The following is a 22,598-nucleotide window of genomic DNA, read 5'->3' as shown; positions in this document are numbered from 1 at the left end:
GGGAATTCAACAGTGCACTGGACAATGCAATGATAACTGCCCTGGTCTAGGCACCATATGCAACCAAATACTTCATCAGCTTAGTGACTATTGCAAGAAAACTATCTTGATGGTGTTTCACAAGATTTGTTATGAAAGAGGTTTTTCCACTCAAATGGACAGATACTGGAATCCTGTGAAAACCTCTCTTTGAAATATAGACAGCTCAGACCTATTAGTTCAATGGTAAACCTGTGCAGCCTCCTGGAATAGATGGTCAATGACAAACTTTTTTTGTGTCTGGAAACAAGAAATTTGCTTTCAACATTTTAAAGTGGATGTCAAAGGTGCACATCCACAATTGACTATCTTTATGACTAGGGTCCACCATCAGAGAGACCTTTGTGCTTTGATGAAGTCTGGTAGTGATTTTTCTCAATTAAAAAATGGTTAATGACGTAACGTGGTGGCACAGTATCTTAGTTCCATTACGTGGGTGGGGCTTCTAAGGCACTCTATCAAGATTAATCAAAAACGTCTTATTCCATCATTATTTTCTAGTTAGAGTTGCTATGGCCATTTGTAATCAACATGTACAGTAAAACGAGGTTCCACAGGGCACAGTTTCAAGTGCTACTCTCTTTGCAGTTGCCATAAACTGCATTGCCACTGTTGCAGAACACAGTATATCTTCGGCCTTTTATGATAACTTCTGTTTGTGCTATAGTTCTATGTTGTTACATTCCGCAGACATCATCTTCAAATGGCTATGCAGGTGACATGGTGAAAGGGCCCAAAATCATGGGTATAATTTTTCACTTACAAAATCCTGGGTTTTGCAAAAATCGATCCACCCACCACACTATGAATAATAACTGTGTAGTTAATGGCTGGAAGTTGTAAGTGTTCTGCTGTCTTGATGCCCACTTTTACATTCAGCTGGCAGAAATCCCTCTTTTTCCAGAAGTTCTTTCTGAAAATTCCTTTTTACAAAGAAGAACTATTCAGTTGTTCGGGAAGATTATCTGGTTTTATTTGTCATATTACAAACGGACTTGAATTCACAACTCAAGTTACAATTTGTTAGTAATACAGGCATGACAGAACTGTTCCAAGGCTATTGACGGTATCTTCCTTTACTTAATTCAACACTCTTAGTTCAGCATTGACCATCGTCATGGACCTTTGTCACAGAGGTGCTCCATGGTGCGACGAATGGCACTGTAGAGTCTGTGGCTACTTGTGATAATACAGTTTAATTATAAGGCATTCTTTCGCTGCCACATGATGCTTCAGGAGCACCGCTAACAAAAAATCCAAAACAATGAATCCAGAATAGGTTCAAGACTCCGATTAACATCGATAACATAACTTAAACTTGACTGCCTACCAACTAGCCATGATTTCTCAATTATATGAGCTTTTATGGGGCAGGTGTTTTATGAATTCCCGAATTATTAATTCGTGTCTTTGAACCCTCACTAAGTTTTATGACTTCAACTTTTTAGGACTCCGTTTGATCACAAATTGACATGGTTACCTCACATAAAATTGCTAAAGACAGACAGACTGTATGGGGGAAATTAAACATCCTATAATTCATTGGAAACATTTTTTTTCAGGAGGAGTAAAATTTTACCAGTTGTTTGTTAACTTGATAACAATATGAATGTGTTGCTTATGGGGCATCAGCTCCTTCTGTTTTAGACCTATTAGGCCCTGTGCAACGTGAGTGAGTCCATCTTGGGATTGGAGCTTTACACATAAGCCCTATTAAATGTCTTCCTGTTGAAGCAGATGTTACACCTTTAAAGATATGCCACCAACAACTATTAAATAATTATGTGGGTAAAATTTATTTTAGGTCATAACATCCCTGTTATATGACACTTTTCCAAAAACCCAACATCTATCTTCTTATGAATCATTTGAAAACAGGGTGAACAGCAGTGGTTGGTCTAAAAGACATGCAATGGGAACTGTTCTTTGCCCCCATGATAACTTGCCTTCCAGTGTATGCCGCAGATGAGAGCTCCATCTTTAGCCTTTTCCTCATCCTGTAATATGAATTAATTTCCACTGTGGCATCAGAGATCAATATTCATTGTTGTAGGTTGTATTTGGTCCTCTATGACTACACAACCTTCAGTCGAATATATATTGATGGTGCCAAGGTTGACTAAAAAACTGGATAAGCATTTATTGACAAATATGTTTATGTACAACCCTCCTCTCCCACTGTGTACAGTATCTACAAGGCAATATTAGTAGCAATACACAGATTTTCACCCACATTCAACCCCAAACTGCCAGAAATATTACCCTGTGCAGTGAGTCTTCAGTAATTTGAAGACAACTGCAAATTACACAGACTCATCCTTGGTTCTCTGCTATTCATGAACTTTTATATGATCTCCACAAGACAGGAACCTACTTGGTATTCCTCTGAATGCTCCACACTGGTTCAGACATGAATCTCAAATCTTACCTCCCTACACCTGAAATCTGTGTTAATTATCCTTATCACTCATAATAAATTGAATAATTTTTTCTTTATGTCATATCCTAGCACTGATTCAGAGGGGTGAATGATAAGTAGTCACAGGATACATCTTCCACCTCAGCTCTTGTTCCAGAGGAGCCTTAAGGTCTCACACTTTGCTACGCTGCTTTATCTTCATATGCACATATTCTACATCTTTTTTCATTGATCCTCTCAGTTCATTATTCTCTGCAAGTTATTTCTTGTAACACTGTCTGAGCTCTTGACACTACTAAACAGATGTTACTCACTTGACTCTTCTGCCCTGACAAGCTTCTTCGCCACCTAGCAGTCTACCCTAGTGAATGGCAGCATCTCAGTAGTACAGCTACAATGGGTTTGGGTACTGCATGCTGTTGATCTCCTGTGCCTGGCTCAGTGGGCTCAAAGAGTGTGCACCAGCCAGTATTGTTGATTAGGTTCCTCTATCTGGTGCCACACTCTGAGCTGCACACCTCGAGCTGCGCACCCTGATGGATGCAGGGTGTCATCATTCAAAACAGAGAGCATAAAATGCCCAAAATTGCTGCTGGTCTGAACCACATAATCTGCCACAGGAATCACTTTGAGCCATGACACCGTGCAGAGCAGACACCCAGGACAACTGAGAGACAGCACCCATCCAGCCGCCAGCCACGATTGTTGCTCAGTGTACCAGCTGGCATAGGCCACTCCATCTGTGCCTGCCTTGTGTTGATGTAAGGTCCATCCTCACTATTGTTCTCTAGTACAGTGCTGAGGAAAGGTCTCCCACAAGCATCTATAGCCTCTCATGGAAGTGGACTCCTGTCCTTTTGACAACAGTCAACCGTGAGTCCACACCAACAGAATGAAGCACCTAGACACATCCAGAGGGCAGATGTGCAGAGCAGTAGGCTTGACACCATTCGTCCTGTCATGTCACCTCACTCCCCTCCGCCTCCCCCACCTCCCATGATGCCTATGCAGGGGTAGTGGAACAGACCAATCAGGTGACATTACCAGCTGAGACAGTGATACCACTAAGGGTTCATCAGCCAGCATATATATTATAAGTTTGTTGAATTATGCTGGTAGCATCTGTTTTGCCGCGGGGATCACAACATGCACATGAAATAAACAGAGATAGTTCCATGAAATGCCATACCCAGCACCATGTAGGTCAAGCCAAATAACTGCCATTTATGGTTATGTCTCAATTATCTGCTGATAACACTGATTTCATATTAGGATTTCTTATTAGATATTAATGGACTAGAATTTATGATATAGTAATTAAAAAAATAAATAAAATTTCTAACGAACACTCAAGGAGAAAATAAGAGAAGCGTAGACTAATGTAGATTGAGTCCAGGAGGTTGGTTAAATGAGAGGGTATGTTGGAGGGCACATACTTATCTGGAGAGGTCAGGAATATTGGTGCTGGGTGAGAGGATCCAAATGGTTTATGCAGTACAGCAGGCACTTGAGTCTCTTAAATCCAGCTGTACAGCATGCACTTTAACTGCATATTGGATGCTCACATTGGGAACCATTTGTCTGTTCGTGCCAGTAAGATGGGGGTATTTACACATGAGCTGTTAAATGACTTAATTGCCTTTGCATGTGGCTCTGACTTTAATGTATGTTTTGCTAGTAGTGGGTTGGAGTAGGTGGTAGTGGATGAGTGCATGGAACAAGTTTTACAATGAGATCCATTTCAGAAGCAGGGAGCTTGGCATACAGATGGTGGTCTGAGAATGTCATAGAGTTGGACAAAGATATTATGAAGGTTAGGAGGGTAAATGTAAGCAACCCTAGAAGTGTTGGAAGGATATTACAGAACAATGATCTCAATTCAGGGCCTGCATGATATTAGGTAACAAGGGGGCAGAGGTCACATGGCTTTGTTGTTGATGTTGGTAGTTGTTGGATGACAATTAGCAGAGAAGATATCAGGTGAAAAGGAGCTGGAGATATATTTATGTGTTCTGAAAGTGGTAGATGTATGTTATTTGCTAGGTATTTTTTAATGTCAAAAGCCAAAAATGGCTCAACCATGTCCTTTGAATGGGCAGTGAATGACCAAAACAAGAGACTGATAGGAAAAAAAGATGTTTGTAAAGACCACAGGGAGAAATGGATTTCTGAACTGAAACAGGACAAAAGCATAACCCATGACATAGATGATGATGGTAGTATCTCTTATGAAGAGTGTAAGTGGGCACTGGGGAGATAGGTTTCAAGTGCAGTGGAGCTATATGCATGTGTCAATGTAAAGAGCAGATGTCTTATCGGTAACAGGGAAGGTTTTAGGGGCTGGGAATGGGTTTGAAGGGGCAAAAAAAAAAAACTTTGTGTAGAAGGGGAGGCACTGCATGAGAGGTCAGAGATGCCAATGTGTTAGAGCTTTTGCAGTTTACTGCAATCACTGCATGATTTGTATCACAAAGTTACCATCAGTTACTTCAGTTTCCCAATGAATGATTCATCCTGGCTTCAGTTTCCTGATGATTTGAGTTCAACTTCTCTAACATTTGGAGAAACAATTGCCAAAATTCTTTCTATTGCCATCAGGGTTGATGTGGAATACGATGAAGGCACCATGGACACTACTGAGTTTACAAAATGACCAAATGTGTGCATTCATGGGGACTTCGGAGCATGTCACAGAGTGACAGGGGTATTAAGGAGTTCTACTGAGTCAGCTCTGAGATCTTATGAGGAGTTTAGGGTATTGACAATTTTATGCAGCTTGGTTGGGATACAGAAAATGAGGTCATGATGAACATTTTTGTGCGTCAATGTGTATGAGTTTAGATGCTGCTCCTCTGCCACACATTTCCTACCTGTGCTCAAGTACCACTACTGTGGAACATTTGTCATCTGGAATGATGATAATAGAGAAGTTTATTTTCATGTCACAAATGACACAAAAGTCAGATATAGTTAGGTTAAAGGTTTCAGAGATGCTTCTCTGGAATGACTGTGATGCAGTGCTGAACTGAAGAATCTCTGGAATACCTGCAGAGGATAGTTTTGGGGAGTAGGGTGAGGATTCGTAGGGTTGGAACTGTACCCAGCAGGGTTAAAGATCACTTAGCTGCTTGTGGTTTGGTACAGTGTAAGCAAGAGACATTTGCAGGGTAAATGGAAGAAGATTTTAAATTGGGGTAGAATGGTTAAATTTATAAGTGGGGCTGAATGTCAGACATTTTGTTAGAATTAAAGTCTTCAGAGCTGAGAGAGAATCTGGCAATTTTATGACCAAACTGTGGATGGGACTGTGAGGTGTTTGGTTATGACTGTACTTCTGGTAATATGTGTGTATGTGTGTGTGTGTGTGTGTGTGTGAAATGTGCTGAGATTGGGAAGTTAAGGAAAGAGGCTAGGATGAGTTTGTTAGACAGGAGTGGAGACTGCGAGTGGTATGCAGAACACTGGCTAGGAAGAGAGTACTAGAGGGACACTGCTTTTGAGATGTATGTTGTTGTTGTGGTCTTCGGTCCTGAGACTGGTTTGATGGAGCTCCCCATGCTACTCTATCCTGTGCAAGCTTCATCATCTCCCAGTACCTACTGCAGCCCACATCCTTCTGAATCTGCTTAGTGTATTCATCTCTTGGTCTCCCTCTACGATTTTTACCCTCCACGCTGCCCTCCAATACTAAATTGGTGATCCCTCGATGTCTCAGAACATGTCCTACCAACCGATCCCTTCTTCTAGTCAAGTTGTGCCACAAGCTCCTCTTCTCCCCAATTCTATTCAATACCTCCTCATTAGTTATGTGATCTACCCACCTAATCTTCAGCATTCTTCTGTAGCAGCACATTTTGAAAGCTTCTATTCTGTTCTTGTCTAAACTATTTATCATCCATGTTTCACTTCCATACGTGGCTACACTCCATACAAATACTTTCAGAAACGACTTCCTGACATTTAAATCTATACATGATGTTAACATATTTTTCTTCTTCAGAAACGCTTTCCTTGCCATTGCCATTCTACATTTTATATCCTCTCTACTTCGACCATCATCAGTTATTTTGCTCCCCAAATAGCAAAACTCCTTTACTACTTTAAGTGTGTCATTTCCTAATCTAATTCCCTCCGCATCACCCGACTTAATTTGATTACATCCCATTATCCTCATTTTGCTTTTGTTGATGTTCATCTTATATCCGCCTTTCAAGACACTGTCCATTCCCTTCAGTTGCTCTTCCAGGTCCTTTGCTGTCTCTGACAGAATTACAATGTCATCGGCGAACCTCAAAGTTTTTATTTCTTCTCCATGGATTTCAATACCTACTCCGAACTTTTCTTTTGTTTCCTTTATTGCTTGCTCAATATACAGATTGAATAACATCAGTGATAGGCTACAGCACTGTCTCACTCCCTTCCCAACCACTGCTTCCCTTTCATACCCCTCGACTCTTATAACTACCATCTCCTTTCTGTACAAATTGTAAATAGCCTTTCGCTCCCTGTGTTTTATCCCTGCCACCTTCAGAATTTGAAAGAGAGTATTCCAATCAACATTGTCAAAAGCTTTCTCTAAGTCTACAAATGCTATAAATGTAGGTTTGCCTTTCCTTAATCTTTCTTCTAAGATAAGTCGTAGGGTCAGTATTGCCTCACGTGTTCCAACATTTCTACGGAATCCAAACTGATCTTCCCCAAGGTCGGCTTCTATCAGTTTTTCCATTCGTCTGTAAAGAATTCGCATTAGTATTTTGCAACTGTGACTTATTAAACTGATAGTTCGGTAATTTTCACATCTGTCAACACCTGCTTTCTTTGGGATTGGAATTATCATATTCTTCTTGAAGTCTGAGGGTATTTCGCCTGTCTCATACATCTTGCTCACCAGATGGTAAAGTTTTGTCAGGACTGGCTCTCCCAAGGCCGTCAGCAGTTCTAATGGAATATGGAATGTTGTCTACTCTCGGGGCCTTGTTCCGACTTAGGTCTTTCAGTGCTCTGTCAAACTCTTCACGCAGTATCGTATCTCCCATTTCATCTTCATCTACATCCTCTTCCATTTCCATAATATTGTCCTCAAGTGCATCGCCCTTGTATAGACTCTCTATATACTCCTTCCACCTTTCTGCTTTCCCTTCTTTGCTTAGAACTGGGTTTCCCTCAACGCTCTTGATATTCATGCAAGTGGTTCTCCTTTCTCCAAAGGTCTCTTTAATTTTCCTGTAGGCAGTATCTATCTTACCCCTAGTGAGATAAGCCTCTACATCCTTACATTTGTCCTCTAGCCCTCCGTGCTTAGCCGTTTTGCACTTCCTGTCGATATCTTTTTGAGATATTTATGTTTACTTTGTCCTGCTTCATTTACTGCATTTTTATATTTTCTACTTTCATCAATTAAATTCAATATTTCTTCTGTTACCCAAGGGTTTCTACTAGCCCTCGTCTTCTTACCTATTTGATCCTCTGCTGCCTTCACTATTTCATCCCTCAAAGCCACCCATTCTTCTTCTACTGTATTTCTTTCCCCCATTCCTGTCAATTGTTCCCTTATGCTCTCCCTGAAACTCTGTACAATCTCTGGTTCTTTGAGTTTATCCAGGTCCCATCTCCTTAAATTCCCACCTTTTTGCGGTTTTTTCAGTTTTAATCTACAGTTCATAACCAACAGATTGTGGTCAGAGTCTACATCTGCCCCTGGAAATGTATTACAATTTAAAACCTGGTCCCTAAATCTCTATCTTACCATTATATAATCTATCTGATACCTTTTAGTATCTCCAGGGTTCTTTTATGTCTACAACCTTCTTTCATGATTCTTGAACCAAGTGTTAGCTATGATTAAGTTATGCTCTGCGCAAAATTCTACCAGGCGGCTTCCTCTTTCATTTCTTAGCCCCAATCCATATTCACCTACTATGTTTCCTTCTCTCCCTTTTCCTACTCTCGAATTCCAGTCACCCATGACTATTAAATTTTCTTCTCCCTTCACCACCTGAATAATTTCTTTTATCTCCTGATACATTTCATCAATTTCATCATCATCTGCAGAACTAGGTGACATATAAACTTGTACGACTGTAGTAGACGTGGGCTTCATGTCTATCTTGGCCACAATAATGCGTTCACTATGCTTACCCATACTCCTATTTTTTTTATTCATTATTAAACCTACTCCTGCATTACCCCTATTTCATTTTGTATTTATAACCCTGTATTCACCTGACCAAAAGTCTTGTTCCTCCTGCCACCGAACTTCACTAATTCCCACTGTATCTAACTTTAACCTATCAATTTCCCTTTTTAAATTTTCTATCCTACCTGGCTGATTAAGGGATCTGACATTCCATGCTCTGATCCGCAGAACGCCAGTATTCTTTCTCCTGATAACGACAACCTCTTGAGTAGTCCCCAACCGGAGATCTAAATGGGGGACTGTTTTACCTCTGGAATATTTTACCCAAGAGGACGCCATCATCATTTAATCATACAGTAAAGCTGCATGCCCTTGGGAAAAATTACGGGTGTAGTTTCCCCTTGCTTTCAGCTGTTCGCAGTACCAGAACAGCAAGGCCATTTTGGTTAGTGTTACAAAGCTAGATCATTCAATCATCCAGACTGTTGCCCCTGCAACTACTGAAAAGGCTGCTGCCCCTCTTCAGGAACCACACGTTTGTCTGGCCTCTCAACAGATACCCCTCTGTTGTGGTTGCACCTACGGTACGGCCATCTGTATCGTTGAGGCACGCAAGCCTCCCCACCAACGGCAAGGTCCATGGTTCACAGGGGGGATGTATGATGATCAGGGTGGATATCCTCTTGTTGTGTCAAGTGCTCAAGTGTTTTCCAGCTGGGTTCAAGAAGGAGACTACAAAAAATAATACTTTGTGTGTGTGTGTGTGTGTGTGTGTGTGTGTGTGTGTGTGCAGCTGAAATGGAAAGACAATATATGGAAATTTTTTTATATCAACAGAGGTGATTTTGAAATTTTTATACCAATGTCGTCATCACCCAACAGGACATCAGCTTTGAACAGTTGTTTTTACAGAGGATGATTGTTCTGCAGCCATATTGAAACACCTGCAGTGCAGGTGCAACTTTATGTATGTTTGCAGTGAGCAGAATACAAGACAAATTTAGAAAACACATTCACATTTATCCACAAATGTTTTAAATATAAAGCTAATATCATTGATATAGTGTGAATACTGTACAGTAATAGTGAAATTTACAACCTCATGTGCTAACAATGGAAATATGTTACCTTACAGTAACGTCACAGTCTATGACAAAGCCATGAAATACTATAGGGCAAAAAATGCAACCTTTTGGCAGCTGCAGTCATTCTACCACTCTAATTGGCTTACCTAACCTACAATAATGGAAGAGTGGTGTGATAAAACCTGAGAGCAGTGGGAACTCCAGATTGGAATACCAACAATATATGGAAAATATAGATGGCCACTCACCGTAAAGATAGCATGATGAGTTGCAGACAGGCAAACAAAAAGACTCTTACACATTAGCTTTGAGCCAAAGCCTTCATCAGGGAAGGAAACAAACACACACACACACACACACAAATATATATGTATTGCCGCCGTTCATACCTCACCTGTCCTTCAACAACATCTTTGCCTCTTTACTTCCGCCTCGACTGACATCTCTGCCCAAACTCTTTGCCTTTACAAATGTCTGCTTGTGTCTGTGTATGTGCGGATGGATATGTTAGTGTGTGTGAGTGTATACCCGTCCTTTTTTCCCCCTAAGGTAAGTCTTTCCGCTCCCGGGATTGGAATGACTCCTTACCCTCTCCCTTAAAACCCACATCCTTTTGTCTTTCCCTCTCCTTCCCTCTTTCCTGACGAAGCAACCGTTGGTTGCGAAAGCTAGAATTTTGTGTGTATGTTTGTGTTTGTTTGTGTGTCTATCGACTTGCCAGCACTTTTGTTTGGTAAGTCTCATAATCTTTGTTTATTCACACAAGCATGCACATTTCATGCACACATGGTTGCCATTTCCAGCAGCTTGGACCAGTGCACCCCACGTACACATGACCACCATGTCCAGTAGATTGGACTGGCGTGTCAGTTTGAGCTGCTGAAGATGGGGGTCATGGGTGTGTGAGATGTGCTTGCTTGTGTGAATGTGTGTGTGTTTCCTTTTCTGATAAAGGCTTTGGCTCAAAGCTAATGTATAAGTGTCTTTTTGTTGTGCCTGTCAGTAACTCAACATGTCATCTTTACGGTGAGTAGAATTATATCTTTTCTGTATATTTTGATATTTTTGATTTTCTTACTTCTATATTTCCCAGCCACTAAATGGGGTGGTGATTTTTCAGGCCTGAATACGAAAATGTAATTAAACTAATATCCCAGCTCCTGCTAATTTCAACATATAATAATAAAACCTGAGTGCAACATAACTATCGAGACATAATAAGATTAGTGAAAAGATGAAACAAGTTTCATATTATTTCCAATCATAAACAACATCAGAAGATCCCAACAACAGATTTATTTGAAAAATGATAATAAATAATAATGACTGATAATATGCTTTGTACAGGGCACAATACTGAAACTTTCTCATTTGAAATGCACACCACACAGTGGCTGTTATTCATTGTTGTGTGGCGTTGAAAGCATTCAAAAGGGTGGGACCTAACATTTTTTTGAAGGTTAGTTTAGTTGTGATTATGCAGTGGGTGAGAGAGGGCTGTGTGTTTGCCATGGTGACTTACTTTTGAAATGGCCATTCGATCAACGCAACCCAGCGTGCATTCATGGAATGGTTTAATATCATGCCTGCTGGCTGTGTTCCTTATTGAAACTCGATTATTATGTGGGTGGACATGTTTATGAGTACTGGTAGTGTATAGAAAAGTGAGTAGACATGTATATGGATACTGGTAGTGTGTATAAAAAGAAAACAGGACCTTCGAGAACCACGAGGGCACCAGAAAACTTTGAAAAAATAAGGCTGGCAATTTTGAATTCCTCCACACAATCTGCACACAAACTTGCAGCTGCTCTTGCAGTTTCGGATCACACAGTGAGATGAATTCTTCACGAAAACTTGAAATTTCATCCATACAAACTGGCAGTGGTGTGCACATTTAATCCACACAATTTTGTTTCATGAAAAAATGCATGCGAAGCCTTGATTGAAAACCTGCCTCATGACACCGTTGTGTTCTTCAGCAATGAGGCACATTTGCATTTGTCTGGATGTGTGAATAAGCAAAACGTGATATTGCAGTGGCACGAATCTCCTGAGAACTTCACAAGCAGTCCCTACAATACAGAACATGTGACTGTTTGGTGTGCATTATCAGAAATTGGCATTACTGGCCCACAGTTTTTAAAGAGAATGATAGGGCAGTTACAGTCCCTTCTAAATGTTATGTCCAGATGATTGAGTGTTTTTTTTTTTCTTCTCAAATTTGAAGAAATGGTTCAAACAAGACAGCTCCATGGCTCACACGGCATGAACATCAGTGACACTCTTGCATGAACACTTCCCCAACTGTTTCATCTCTTTGAGGAGCAATCTTCAGTGGCCAGCATGGTTGCCAGATTTACCCTCCCTGTAACGTTTTCTTATGGGGCTATCTTAAATCTTTGGTGTATAACAGTCGCTCACAGACCCTGGGTGAGATGCATAATATTCATGCTGCTATTGGCAACATAGACAGAGACATGCTGGACAAGTGGACCAAAACTCCTGATTTTGACCCTCCAACTTCATTGAGCAGAATGGAGGCCACTTTAAATGTACCTTTATGTAGAGAAAAGAGAATTAAATTAATATCACCAATACTTCCTGTTTCACAAAATCAGGAAGTTTCCACGTCGCAGTCCATATTATTTATCTGTAAGTGTAATGTAGTTTCAGTTGATTTTGTATGGTATGTTGGAAATTTTCAGATAGTGTAATATAGCAGCTTTTTCACCCTGGGCCAAGTAATATATAAGAAACACAGCTGTGCATGGCTTTAGTTTGGTGATAATTATTTTATTTTACTAACAACTATGTTTTTTGATGTTAGAACAATTATATGAATTATGACAGTGCATTTTACTTCTGTTTACACAAGTAAAAGTGTAAAATCTTATTAAAGTACATCTTTTACTGCAGTGCTCATGCAATAACAGCAGATATAAGTCTTGATGAGACTATTAAAGCAGCAGAATTTTTCATGTCTGATGGTGTCATCATAACAGGTTCTGCTACTGGAGAACCAGTTGATGATGATCACTTTAAAGGTAAGTTAAGTTTTCCTTTTTCCAACAAGTTATTTTTAAAGAATAAAATAAGTATGTATATGAAATTATAAAAGAGCTGAATGTTGCTTTCAAATACCTGAATGACGAAGGTGCTTTGTAGTTTGCTTTGAGTAGTGAAGAAAACTGTTCCATTAACTTGTTGTGACTGCATTGGCTTTCATGAACATTTGTTCAGTCACATTTTGACTCGGTAGAGTAGATTTTCTGGGAACATTTCTCACTGTCATCACTACATATAAATTTGTATGGAATTTGCGGCAGTCTGCAGAAGTTTCCATGTGAAAACTGATTGCTCAAAATATATTTGGTAAGTTAGTTTTACCCACTATGCTAGAGAGATAAATACCTTTCACATCAATAAATCAAACAGTTCAGTGTGTCATGTGACCATAATGTTTTCAGAACTTTTACTGCCTGTCTGGGTAACAGGTATACATAGGACAGACTGAACATGATCTTCACATATAAATCAAAACCACAAGCATGGGGCAAGATTGTTACGTATGGGACTTAAAATCAGTGAGTCAAGGGTATACTGTAAATATTGACTCAGCTAAATCCACTGCTGCCAGCTTCAACTGCTAGGGTGGCTATCAAATGGAAGGAATGTTAAGAGTTAAGTCTATTGTACGCAGGACAGGGATTAGTGATCATGGCTCTATTAAAGTAACAATGGTCACCAAAGGAAAAACATTAAAAAAAAAGGTCAGAAGAGAATTGCTCTTTGGTAGGAGTGATAGACAGTCTCTAGGGTCCCACTTAAAACATGAACAAAGAACAATTAGTTCAAATCTATCAAATGCAGAACTGTAACTAAAGCTCAAACACATCATAAATTGCACTGTAAATAAATAAGCAACAAGTAAGGTGTGGAATGATAGCAGATACCCAACATGGCTTAATGATGTGGAAACAAAACTGCTACATCCCCTACAAAACAGTATACTACAGGGGAAATGAAAAAGAAAAATTAGTAGCATTAGTGAGAAGGGCTATCCATGCAAGCTACAACTATTTTCACTGTCATAACCTGTATCTTGTTCTGGACCTATGTAAAGCCTACGAAAGGGTCAAAACCTTCCATCACGTCTCTTGTGGATCAGTCTGGTGCTGAAATTGAAGGCGTGAGGTAAAGATGAAAAATTCAATACTGCATTTTAAAATGCATTCACATTTGAGGATCCTGAACAGATAGTTCACAGTGAGAATATATTAGGCCCAATGTCAACAAATAAACCCGATTTCTTTGAGGATGTCCAAAAAGCAATTTAAAAAAATGGTCATAACTTCTTTAGTAAAAGATGTAGGCTGTTGAAACTACACAAATTATTGTATGGTTTTTTCATGTGTAAGAACACTTTTTTTGAATTTTATTTGCAGATGAATAACAGTTCAAATCAGAAACAAAGTGGCGTCTTTGAGTTTCTTGCAAAGAAATGCTGAAGGCTGTCAGTTGCCCACTGAAGGCAGAATATGTACAGAGATGTTACCAATGATAAAAGCAATGTGCACAATTACACAAAGAAGTTTACACAAGGGGTAAGAGAAACAGTGCCTTGTGAAATCATGAAATAGAACTGCTGACTTAAACTGTCAACAAGTGGATGAGATTATGTGCACAGACAGTGGAACCATGCTTACAGAAAGTGTGGAAAGCTTGGGGGGTATCAGAAACTGTGTGCAAAGTGTGTACCTTGGCAGTTGACACCTGATCTGAGGAGTGATATGATGAAAGCCTGTTCTGATCTGATTGAAGCATTTGAAGACAATAGGGCACACATTGTACCAATGTAATGACATGACTGTAATCTTTGTGCTCCAAAAACAAAGAATCAGTTGAGAGAACCACTAGGCCTAATAAGTTAAGAGAATACAGTTGGCACAGCTAGTCACGGAGACTGTTCCTCGGGGAGACAAGAGTGTCATACGCCTTGAGTTTCTAAAATTCAGCTGTGTCCTTTCCGGCATATCGACAAGCGACAGCACAGAGGTGAAGAATGCGAGAGCAGAGGAGGCTGTGAGATGACATCAGCCAATAGCCTGCTGACTAGGATGGCTCCAAAACAGGAGCGACCCCTATCTGAAGAGAATATAACCACTGCTCCTGCAATCCTTGGCCGGACAATAGAAGATGCACACTAGTGGAGCAGTTATTAGAGATTCATATCCATTGCTTACATGGACACTGTATATAGTGAAGAACACCGACTTATTTGCATGTCGCTCATCGCTTGCGACAACTCGTTGTAAATCCAAAGTTGAGTATTGTCAGTCTTCTTTATTGCAATAAAAACTATTAATGCGATTTGCTTGAATTGCTGTATAGCTATCCAAGAAGGCAGCGCCCTTTAGGTATCCTGTAAGAGTCGAGTGGGCAGGACCCTACATTGGTGACAAGGATGGGATCAATAAGAATATAATATCAAGAATGCAGTTCTTGCATTAGGAAGGGTATAAAGCTGGGATGTATTCTTTCGCCTCTACTGTTCTAATTTTGGTGTTAAAGTTATCATTAATTTCATTTCCTCTACCCATTACTTTAGTCTTTCTTCGGTTTATTCTCAATCTATATTTTGCGCTCGATCAACTACTCATTCCATTACACAGGTCCTGAATTTCTTTATTTTTATTGATGTCAGCCATGTCATTGCTAATGACAACAGTCTCACTTATGAACCTTTCTTTCACTTTTGTCATTGCTTCTTCGATATATAAATAGGACAGTAAGAGACAATAGAAGAAATGTGGGGTCCTGCCCACTCGTCTCTTACAGGGTGCCTAAAGGATGCTGCCTTCTCAGATAGCTATACAACATCCTTAACGTCAGGTGGTACCTTGAGACAGAAGCGATTTTGAGGAAGAGATTGCATAAGATTTTGAAAGTGGTCTCAATTCATTTAGGCACTGAACAATTACATAACTGTTTGAAAGAGAATGTTTGGGTGATCGTTGGTTCCCTGCACAGCTGAGATCAGGTGCTCTCTGACACGTACCTGTTTGTCATTAATTATACCAGTCTTTGGGGAAACTAATTAATGATTCACACTAGGTGACAGTGGTGGTGAATAAGTGGATACAACAGTCCACAGCTGATATTTTCAACGAAATTGTTTCAAAGTGATGAAAGAATTTCATTTTTAATTGTTAATATGTTGAGCAGCAATTTTGTGTAGGGTTACTCCAACCATATGTGCAAACTCAACTATGTAAAACAGTTAACAAAGAAATTATGGCCACTTTTAAATTCCTTTGTATACCAGTAACAGAATTCAAACAGATTAAGAACATTACTTAAAATGGAGCAGTGTCTACATAGCACAGAAATATATTTGAATTTTACATTTCAGCTGCAAAGCAGTCGGCAAAAGGCCCAGTGTTAATTGGCTCTGGAGTAACAGATGAAAATGTTAAGAAATATATGAACTCTGATGGATTGATTGTTGGTTCACATTTCAAGAAAGACGGAAGGTAAGTTGCAAATTTTATGCCTCCATTGTAATACAAATGTTTTTCTAGTTACAGTGACAACTCACATATAATTACACCCTTACTCCCTATTTTATAACTTCTTAAAGGATGAGGATGAGTGTCTGCATGTCTGAAAGTGTAATCATATCACTATCAAACAGAGAATGTTTTGTCTTCACTGTTATCATTTTTATGGTTTCTCTCTCAAAAGTGATTACCATACAATGAAGCCCAACAATATTCACGTACTGGACTCATTTTTTGTAATGCAGCCATATTCCGCCAAATTTGTTAAAACAAGCAGCTGCTCTGGACCAGTACAGAAATTCTGAGTGAAGATTCAAATTCTTCCTTTCACTTAATTTATTGGCATAGTAAAGTACACAAAAAGGTACATGCTGCAGAAAATGTTTTGCTTGTAAGACACCCTTGTAATCATTTCATGGTCTTAAGGTAAGTACCTTGAGGGATCAGCTGTTTGTTGGGATTTTTACAGGTAGAAATAAGAATTTTTATGCAACTTTAAATGACAGCATTTTAAACTTTTAACTTTTTTATTGCTCTATTGTAATTTTGGCTTTGTGCCATTGTTAGACATCTAAAAACATAATAATACAACACAGCAAGAGAAACATAATAGGATAACAGTAGTATATATAACCAGTTTACAGTCCATTAACATTCACACATTTACAGGTTTTGGTGTCAATTACCACACAGAAACAGGTTAAAAATAACAATGTCCCTGGAAGGCTTTGTCACCCTTGATGGTCTGTAAATAAATCAATAGCTGCCTAAGTCAGCTATAGTGCTGTGCATTCAAACTGTTTAAAAGCACAAAATGTCATTGCAGCGAGAATACTTTCAATAGAGTTGATAGCTGTAATCAATGACACATGTAACATGGTGTATAAACTTGTATCATTCGCATGCAGGTAAAAATGCAGCTGTGGCTATACAATGCCTGTCGATGTGGACAGAAAAAACAACATGGAACATATATACATTTAAGAATTACTAGTCAACAGCACATTATGTCATGATATTTCACCTTAGCGGACTAAAACTGCTTTTGTCAAGAAGTAAGAGATCAGGCTGCTCTTTGGAGCCATTATAAATCCCAACTTCCTCCAGAACATTCATTAATCTGCCTTCCTCCTTCCTCTGCAGCATCTTCTAAGATTTCTCTGTGATGCTGATATTAATGACTGTAATTTTGCAGATGTGCACTAAATGAGGATTCACAACTCCTGTAAATAGTTTGTTTTGTGGTTTGTGTGCACAAATGACAAAATGGGGAAAACAGCTTTTTCAGATTATCTAAGCTGCCCTACCACATTCAGATTTCTGACATTACACACTCCAACTCATAGAACGTTACACTTTCATTGGAACTACACGTGACAAAGCGCTTTACAAATTAATATGACACTTCTAATTAGAAGAAGAAATACGCCGGGAAAATTTCAAAAGTTACACAATATGACACTGTTGATTCTACCCAATGTATGTTGACAAAAAGTCTTAGCCTGTGTTGTGCCCCCAAGCCACCTTGTTCATAAATAATAATAATTAAAAAAATGGCATTTTTACTCATGCATAGTTGATCTAGTGCAATAATAACTAAACATCTAAAATTGTATTTTCTTGTCTGTAATAATTCTTAACACTGTATGTGTTGATGGTTGCAGTTACAATCACATGACAGTATAGAGGTTTGTGACAGGAGGGGAATGGGGAGGTGATAGATTGATAGTGTTAGATTACCAACTGTCAACCAATCATTCTAAACCATCAAATACCCAGGGTATCCAATCGGAGTGATATAAGGTGGAATGGCCAAACGAATCATACCATTGCAATATACAGGGTGAATTCAATTAAGTTAAACTTTCAAGACGATGTAGAAATAACACCACTGCTCAGAATGATGTCAAATTGCGACGGAATATTATTGGAGAAGGGGGAAAATGTATGGCAGAAGGAAAAAATAGCGCGAAAATTGATCAATAGATGGCGCTATATATGTCAGAATACATAAATGAAAACAAGCTGGGTACACGGCTTTTCCTCTTTTCGCATCTCCGACATTTGCCATGACTGTCTCAATGCTCTGCTTGTAAAGCTGTATTACAAGTATTACAAGTACGATGACTGTGCACATGTCGCTCTGCAGAAGTTCCAGACACTGAAGGGTTTGAAAAAAGGTGTTGGTCCGATGACTGCTGTGGGTCTGGAGAAAATGATTTGGGAATTCGAAAAGACGGGTTCTTTCAGCGCGCAAGGGAAACGAACTGATTCAATGTCAGTGGAAGCAGTGGCCACAGCAATGCAGGAGGAGAATGGCGGTGTGCAAACATTTAGTGCATGGAGAATTGCCCGAACATTGGACATACATGCGAGCAGGTTGCATGAAATCCTACAAAACACGCTTCTTTGCTGTCCATTGAAAATTACACATGCGCATGAGTTGCTTCCTGTTAAGCTGCCAGCAAGAGAGACCTTTGCTTTAGAATTTCTTGCTTGCATGGAACTGGACAATGATTGGCCATGGAAGATTTAATGGACAGACGAAGCCCACTTCCATCTGACAAGATTTGTCAATACACAGAATTGTCGAATATGATTAATGGAAATTCCACACGCAAATCAACCAGTACCACTTCATCCTGAAAAGGTCACTGCGTGGTGTGGTTTACGACATCATTTATCATAGGGCCATATTTTTTCGACAAGACAGGTGCTTCTGGTCCTGTTATCTGTACCGTCACTGGTAAGCTACGAGTGACTTTTGTGCAACCACATTATTCCAACCCTCCAAGAGCTTGGATGTGTGAGTGGGATTGTTTTTATACAAGATGGCACACCTCTGCACATTGCAATTCCAGTTAAGCAGCTGCTGAAGCTGCCATTTTGGAAATGATAGAATCATCAGCTGCCATTTCCGTACAGTCGTGCCATCCAGATCACCTGATCTTAATCTGTGTGGGGCTATCTGACAATGTTGTGTATCTGACAAATGTTGTGTCCAGTGTTCAGATTGAAAACACAGCTGCACTGAAGGCACACATTGTGCAATGCATTCTGAATGTGGCCCCAGAAACACTTCGATCAGTTGTGGAATATGCTGTTTCTCGATTTCAACTTGTTGCAGAAAACCGGTAGACAGCATATTGAACATGTTTTGTGCCACTCACACGGAAATTAATAATCCAATTTGATATTGATTGGTGCTTTTCAAGCGGTTTTTGGCCTCGAGACAGTTAAGAACCGATATGATTGTTGCTTTTTATGTGGTTTTTGGCCTCAAGCCAATTAAAAACCGATTTTTCCCATCCAATGTGATATGACCTTGCCGTGGTGGATGGGTTTACATAACTAACAGTATCACACCTGTACACCCATGCACACTGAGTAGTACAGTTAGTTTATACCTTAGGCATTGTTGTACGAGTCATTTGTAGTCAACCACTATTAAATTATTATGTTTACAGCGCCCTCTATTGCTACTTTTTGTAACTATTTATTTTTTTTCTGGCATAAGTTTTCCTCCTCCTCTGATAATCTTGTTGCAATTTGACATCATTCTGACCAGTGGTGTTATTTCTACATCAGTTTGAAAGTTTAACTTTCATTATAATCACCTCGTATATTGCCGAGTCTGGGATCTTTACAAACTTGGGAGTAATTTAGAATAGCAAGCATAACAAGAATGCTAAACGATCTCCAGTGGGAGATGCTACAGGATATGAATCTTGAGCCCCAGAAATACTGTCCTCAAATTATAAGAATTTAGATTTAGATACATCTGACAATAATTAATAAAATATTCTTTATCACACTGGGCAACAAATTTCTGCTTTGTGATTCAGTTGTTTCTACTTATGACTGGCTTCTTTTGCCCTAAAATAAAGGAAACTCCATTATATAATCGTTTTGATTTCTATTTACAATTAGTGCATTGAGAGTTCCTACAATTTCAACTCCCCACTCCGTCACAGAACATTTGCCCCAAACTATTACATTATTATTTTATTCACAGCTTAGAAGGCTGAATGGAGTTTCACAACATCAGAAAAGACATAGAACTGTCAAAGGGAAAAAAAAAAGAACTTTTTTCATGGATCAAAGACTTTTACACTTCCTTAAAATGGATGTACAGGTAAAATACATATTAATTGACAACTGATACTGTAGTCTAACTCAAAAACAGCAGCTTCAAAGCAAATACGCCCTGTTTGACCCTTAATTTCCCCAATTTGTGATTACAAATGTAGAAAACAATGAAAAATGACTATCCCAAGAATAAGTGCTACTGTGACAAATTATTCTGTAAGAATTTTAAATACTTTTTATTAATATTAAGATCACATCTGTAGCACTGCAAATGTTATAGAAGCATTAGCAATTTGTATGTAAATAGTAGCTTAGCGCCTGTTACTTCGCTTACATAGACTGTAAGGCCTGCACATATTTCTATTGTTTTGCTTCACAAACTGCAATACCTTCTAAACTTTTCATGCTAATTAAGGCCATAGAAGCACAGTCTTGTCCAAATGTTCTTCTGACCAAATAGCAGCTCTGGTAGCTGAAGTCCAAGGCTTTTGTTAATTACGCCTTATGCGTTCTTGTGGTAATATTTCCTTAGAAACTTTCATCCCCTGACATACTTCTTTAGATCTAATCAAAAGTGAAATACCAGTTTTCATAGAATTAGCTTTAAATTTTTTTAATATAATGAAATATTTTCTTAAATATTTTCATCCATTATTTCACCCCCTTAGGGGCTAAAAAAAAAACCCACCAAGTGCAACATGTATTTTTTATTTCTAATGCAGAAGCCAAGTACAAATTTCATAGTTTTGCTCTGAAAATGCTTTCATAATGAAATAATTTTGTAAAACTTTTCACTCCATCAAGGGGTTGAATTTCTTGGTTGGAAAAAAAGTATTTCAGATCTCTGAAATACTTTTTTTTCCAACCAAGAAGTCAAATACCAATTGTCTTAAATGTAGCCTTAAAAATGCTTTACTAAGTTTTTAATAATGATTTATTTTAAAAACAACTGTCACTCTCTAGCGATTGAGAAACCAAATACCAATTTTCATAGCTCTAGCTTCCAAATTACCTTAATAGAGACATGCTTCAAAAAAGGCCTTTTACCCCCTTAGGAGTGGAATTTTGAACAATCCCTTCTTAAATGATGCCTAAAGTATTAGATTCACACCATCATATTTTAAGTTTGTATCCTTAGCAGTTTGGGCTGGGCAATGACGAGTCAGCGAGTCGGGAATTTCTTTTATATGTGGAGACTGATTTGTTGCAATTTGTTGACATGTGAAACATTTATGCTTGGAGTTATGAGATGAGCTCTACAGTTTTAAACATACTGTAATCATTTTGACAATTTAATTTTTTGCAGGTGGCAGAATGCTGTTGATCCAGAACGAGTGCAAAGATTCATGGAGAAAATAAAGCAGTACCAATGATGACTACACTATTATAAAAAGAGCTGTCTCATAATCACTGAACATTATATTTCCGTGTTATACATGTGAATACTGAGGTTCCCTTTTTATGTGACCAAACCTACTGACCCTAGTAGACATAGGATTTACAGCTGTCTGTCTCTGAGCTTTTACATCAATTTGGAAAGATTTAATAAGTGGAAACTCTTATCAATTGGTGCTATAAAAATGGCTGACAAGCAGAAAGCAACATAGATGGAAATTTAAAATGGTTGACACATAAAACAAATACAATTAAAACACAAGCTTCGAAAGATCATTACTACTGTCTTACCATCACAATGCAAAAATCAGGTAGCCAATTTATGCTCAAATAAGATCTCCTCCTACTCCTGTAGGCGTTTCCTACTTGTGGCAGTGGTCAACATTGAAACAGGACTGCCAGAAACACCACTGTGATGTTTGCATTACCCTAAATGCCACTGTTCAATCTCCAGACCTCTGTTACATGCTGCATTCAACATGAAGCTGCTGTATGTACTGGAACTTTAGGGCTTGTATATCACTGCCTAGGTGATTCGAGATGGTAGTCAAGATTTTAGTGTTGTCGAACAATATCGTATGTCCATTGGCAAAGATGTGTTTCAGGTACAGATGATTTCTGAAATTACTTTAGTTTTATATTGTGAGATTGTCCTTTGCAACTTTTGTTAGACTGGGTGTAGTAAGTACCGAGGACAATGCACAACAGGGGAAACTTGCAAGGCAGATGGACACAACATACAGCGTGTCACCAAACGTAATAACATTCGCACAGGAGAAAGTCAGGAATGCAATTCAGTCTTTGCAGAGAAGCAAAGATCCTGACCCAGATAGGATCAGTGTGGAGGTGTTGCAAGAAGTGCAGAGCAAAAT

At 39.0% G+C, this 22,598-nt stretch overlaps 1 protein-coding gene across 3 annotated transcripts in view; it reads left to right on the top strand.

Moving 5' to 3' along the window:
* Positions 1–21,774, top strand: part of LOC126480938 (uncharacterized protein F13E9.13, mitochondrial) — a 52,139-nt gene extending 30,365 nt beyond the window's left edge. For 2 of the 3 annotated variants that reach the window (XM_050104354.1, XM_050104355.1), the window contains exons 5-7: positions 12,599–12,726; positions 16,095–16,215; positions 21,638–21,774. In XM_050104354.1, coding sequence (XP_049960311.1) covers positions 12,599–12,726; positions 16,095–16,215; positions 21,638–21,704 — 316 coding nt within the window. In that variant the 3' untranslated portion in view covers positions 21,705–21,774. Of the gene's footprint in view, positions 1–12,598; positions 12,727–16,094; positions 16,216–20,257; positions 20,378–21,637 lie in introns of all 3 variants that reach the window. The other variant, XR_007587481.1, reaches the window with a different exon arrangement.
* Positions 21,775–22,598: the final 824 nt, after the last annotated feature.

This window comes from Schistocerca serialis, chromosome 5 (assembly GCF_023864345.2).
Source record: "Schistocerca serialis cubense isolate TAMUIC-IGC-003099 chromosome 5, iqSchSeri2.2, whole genome shotgun sequence".
NCBI classification, from domain to species: domain Eukaryota; kingdom Metazoa; phylum Arthropoda; class Insecta; order Orthoptera; family Acrididae; genus Schistocerca; species Schistocerca serialis.
The sequence above is the reverse complement of the archived record's forward strand: the minus strand, read 5'-3'. Positions and strand labels throughout refer to the sequence as shown.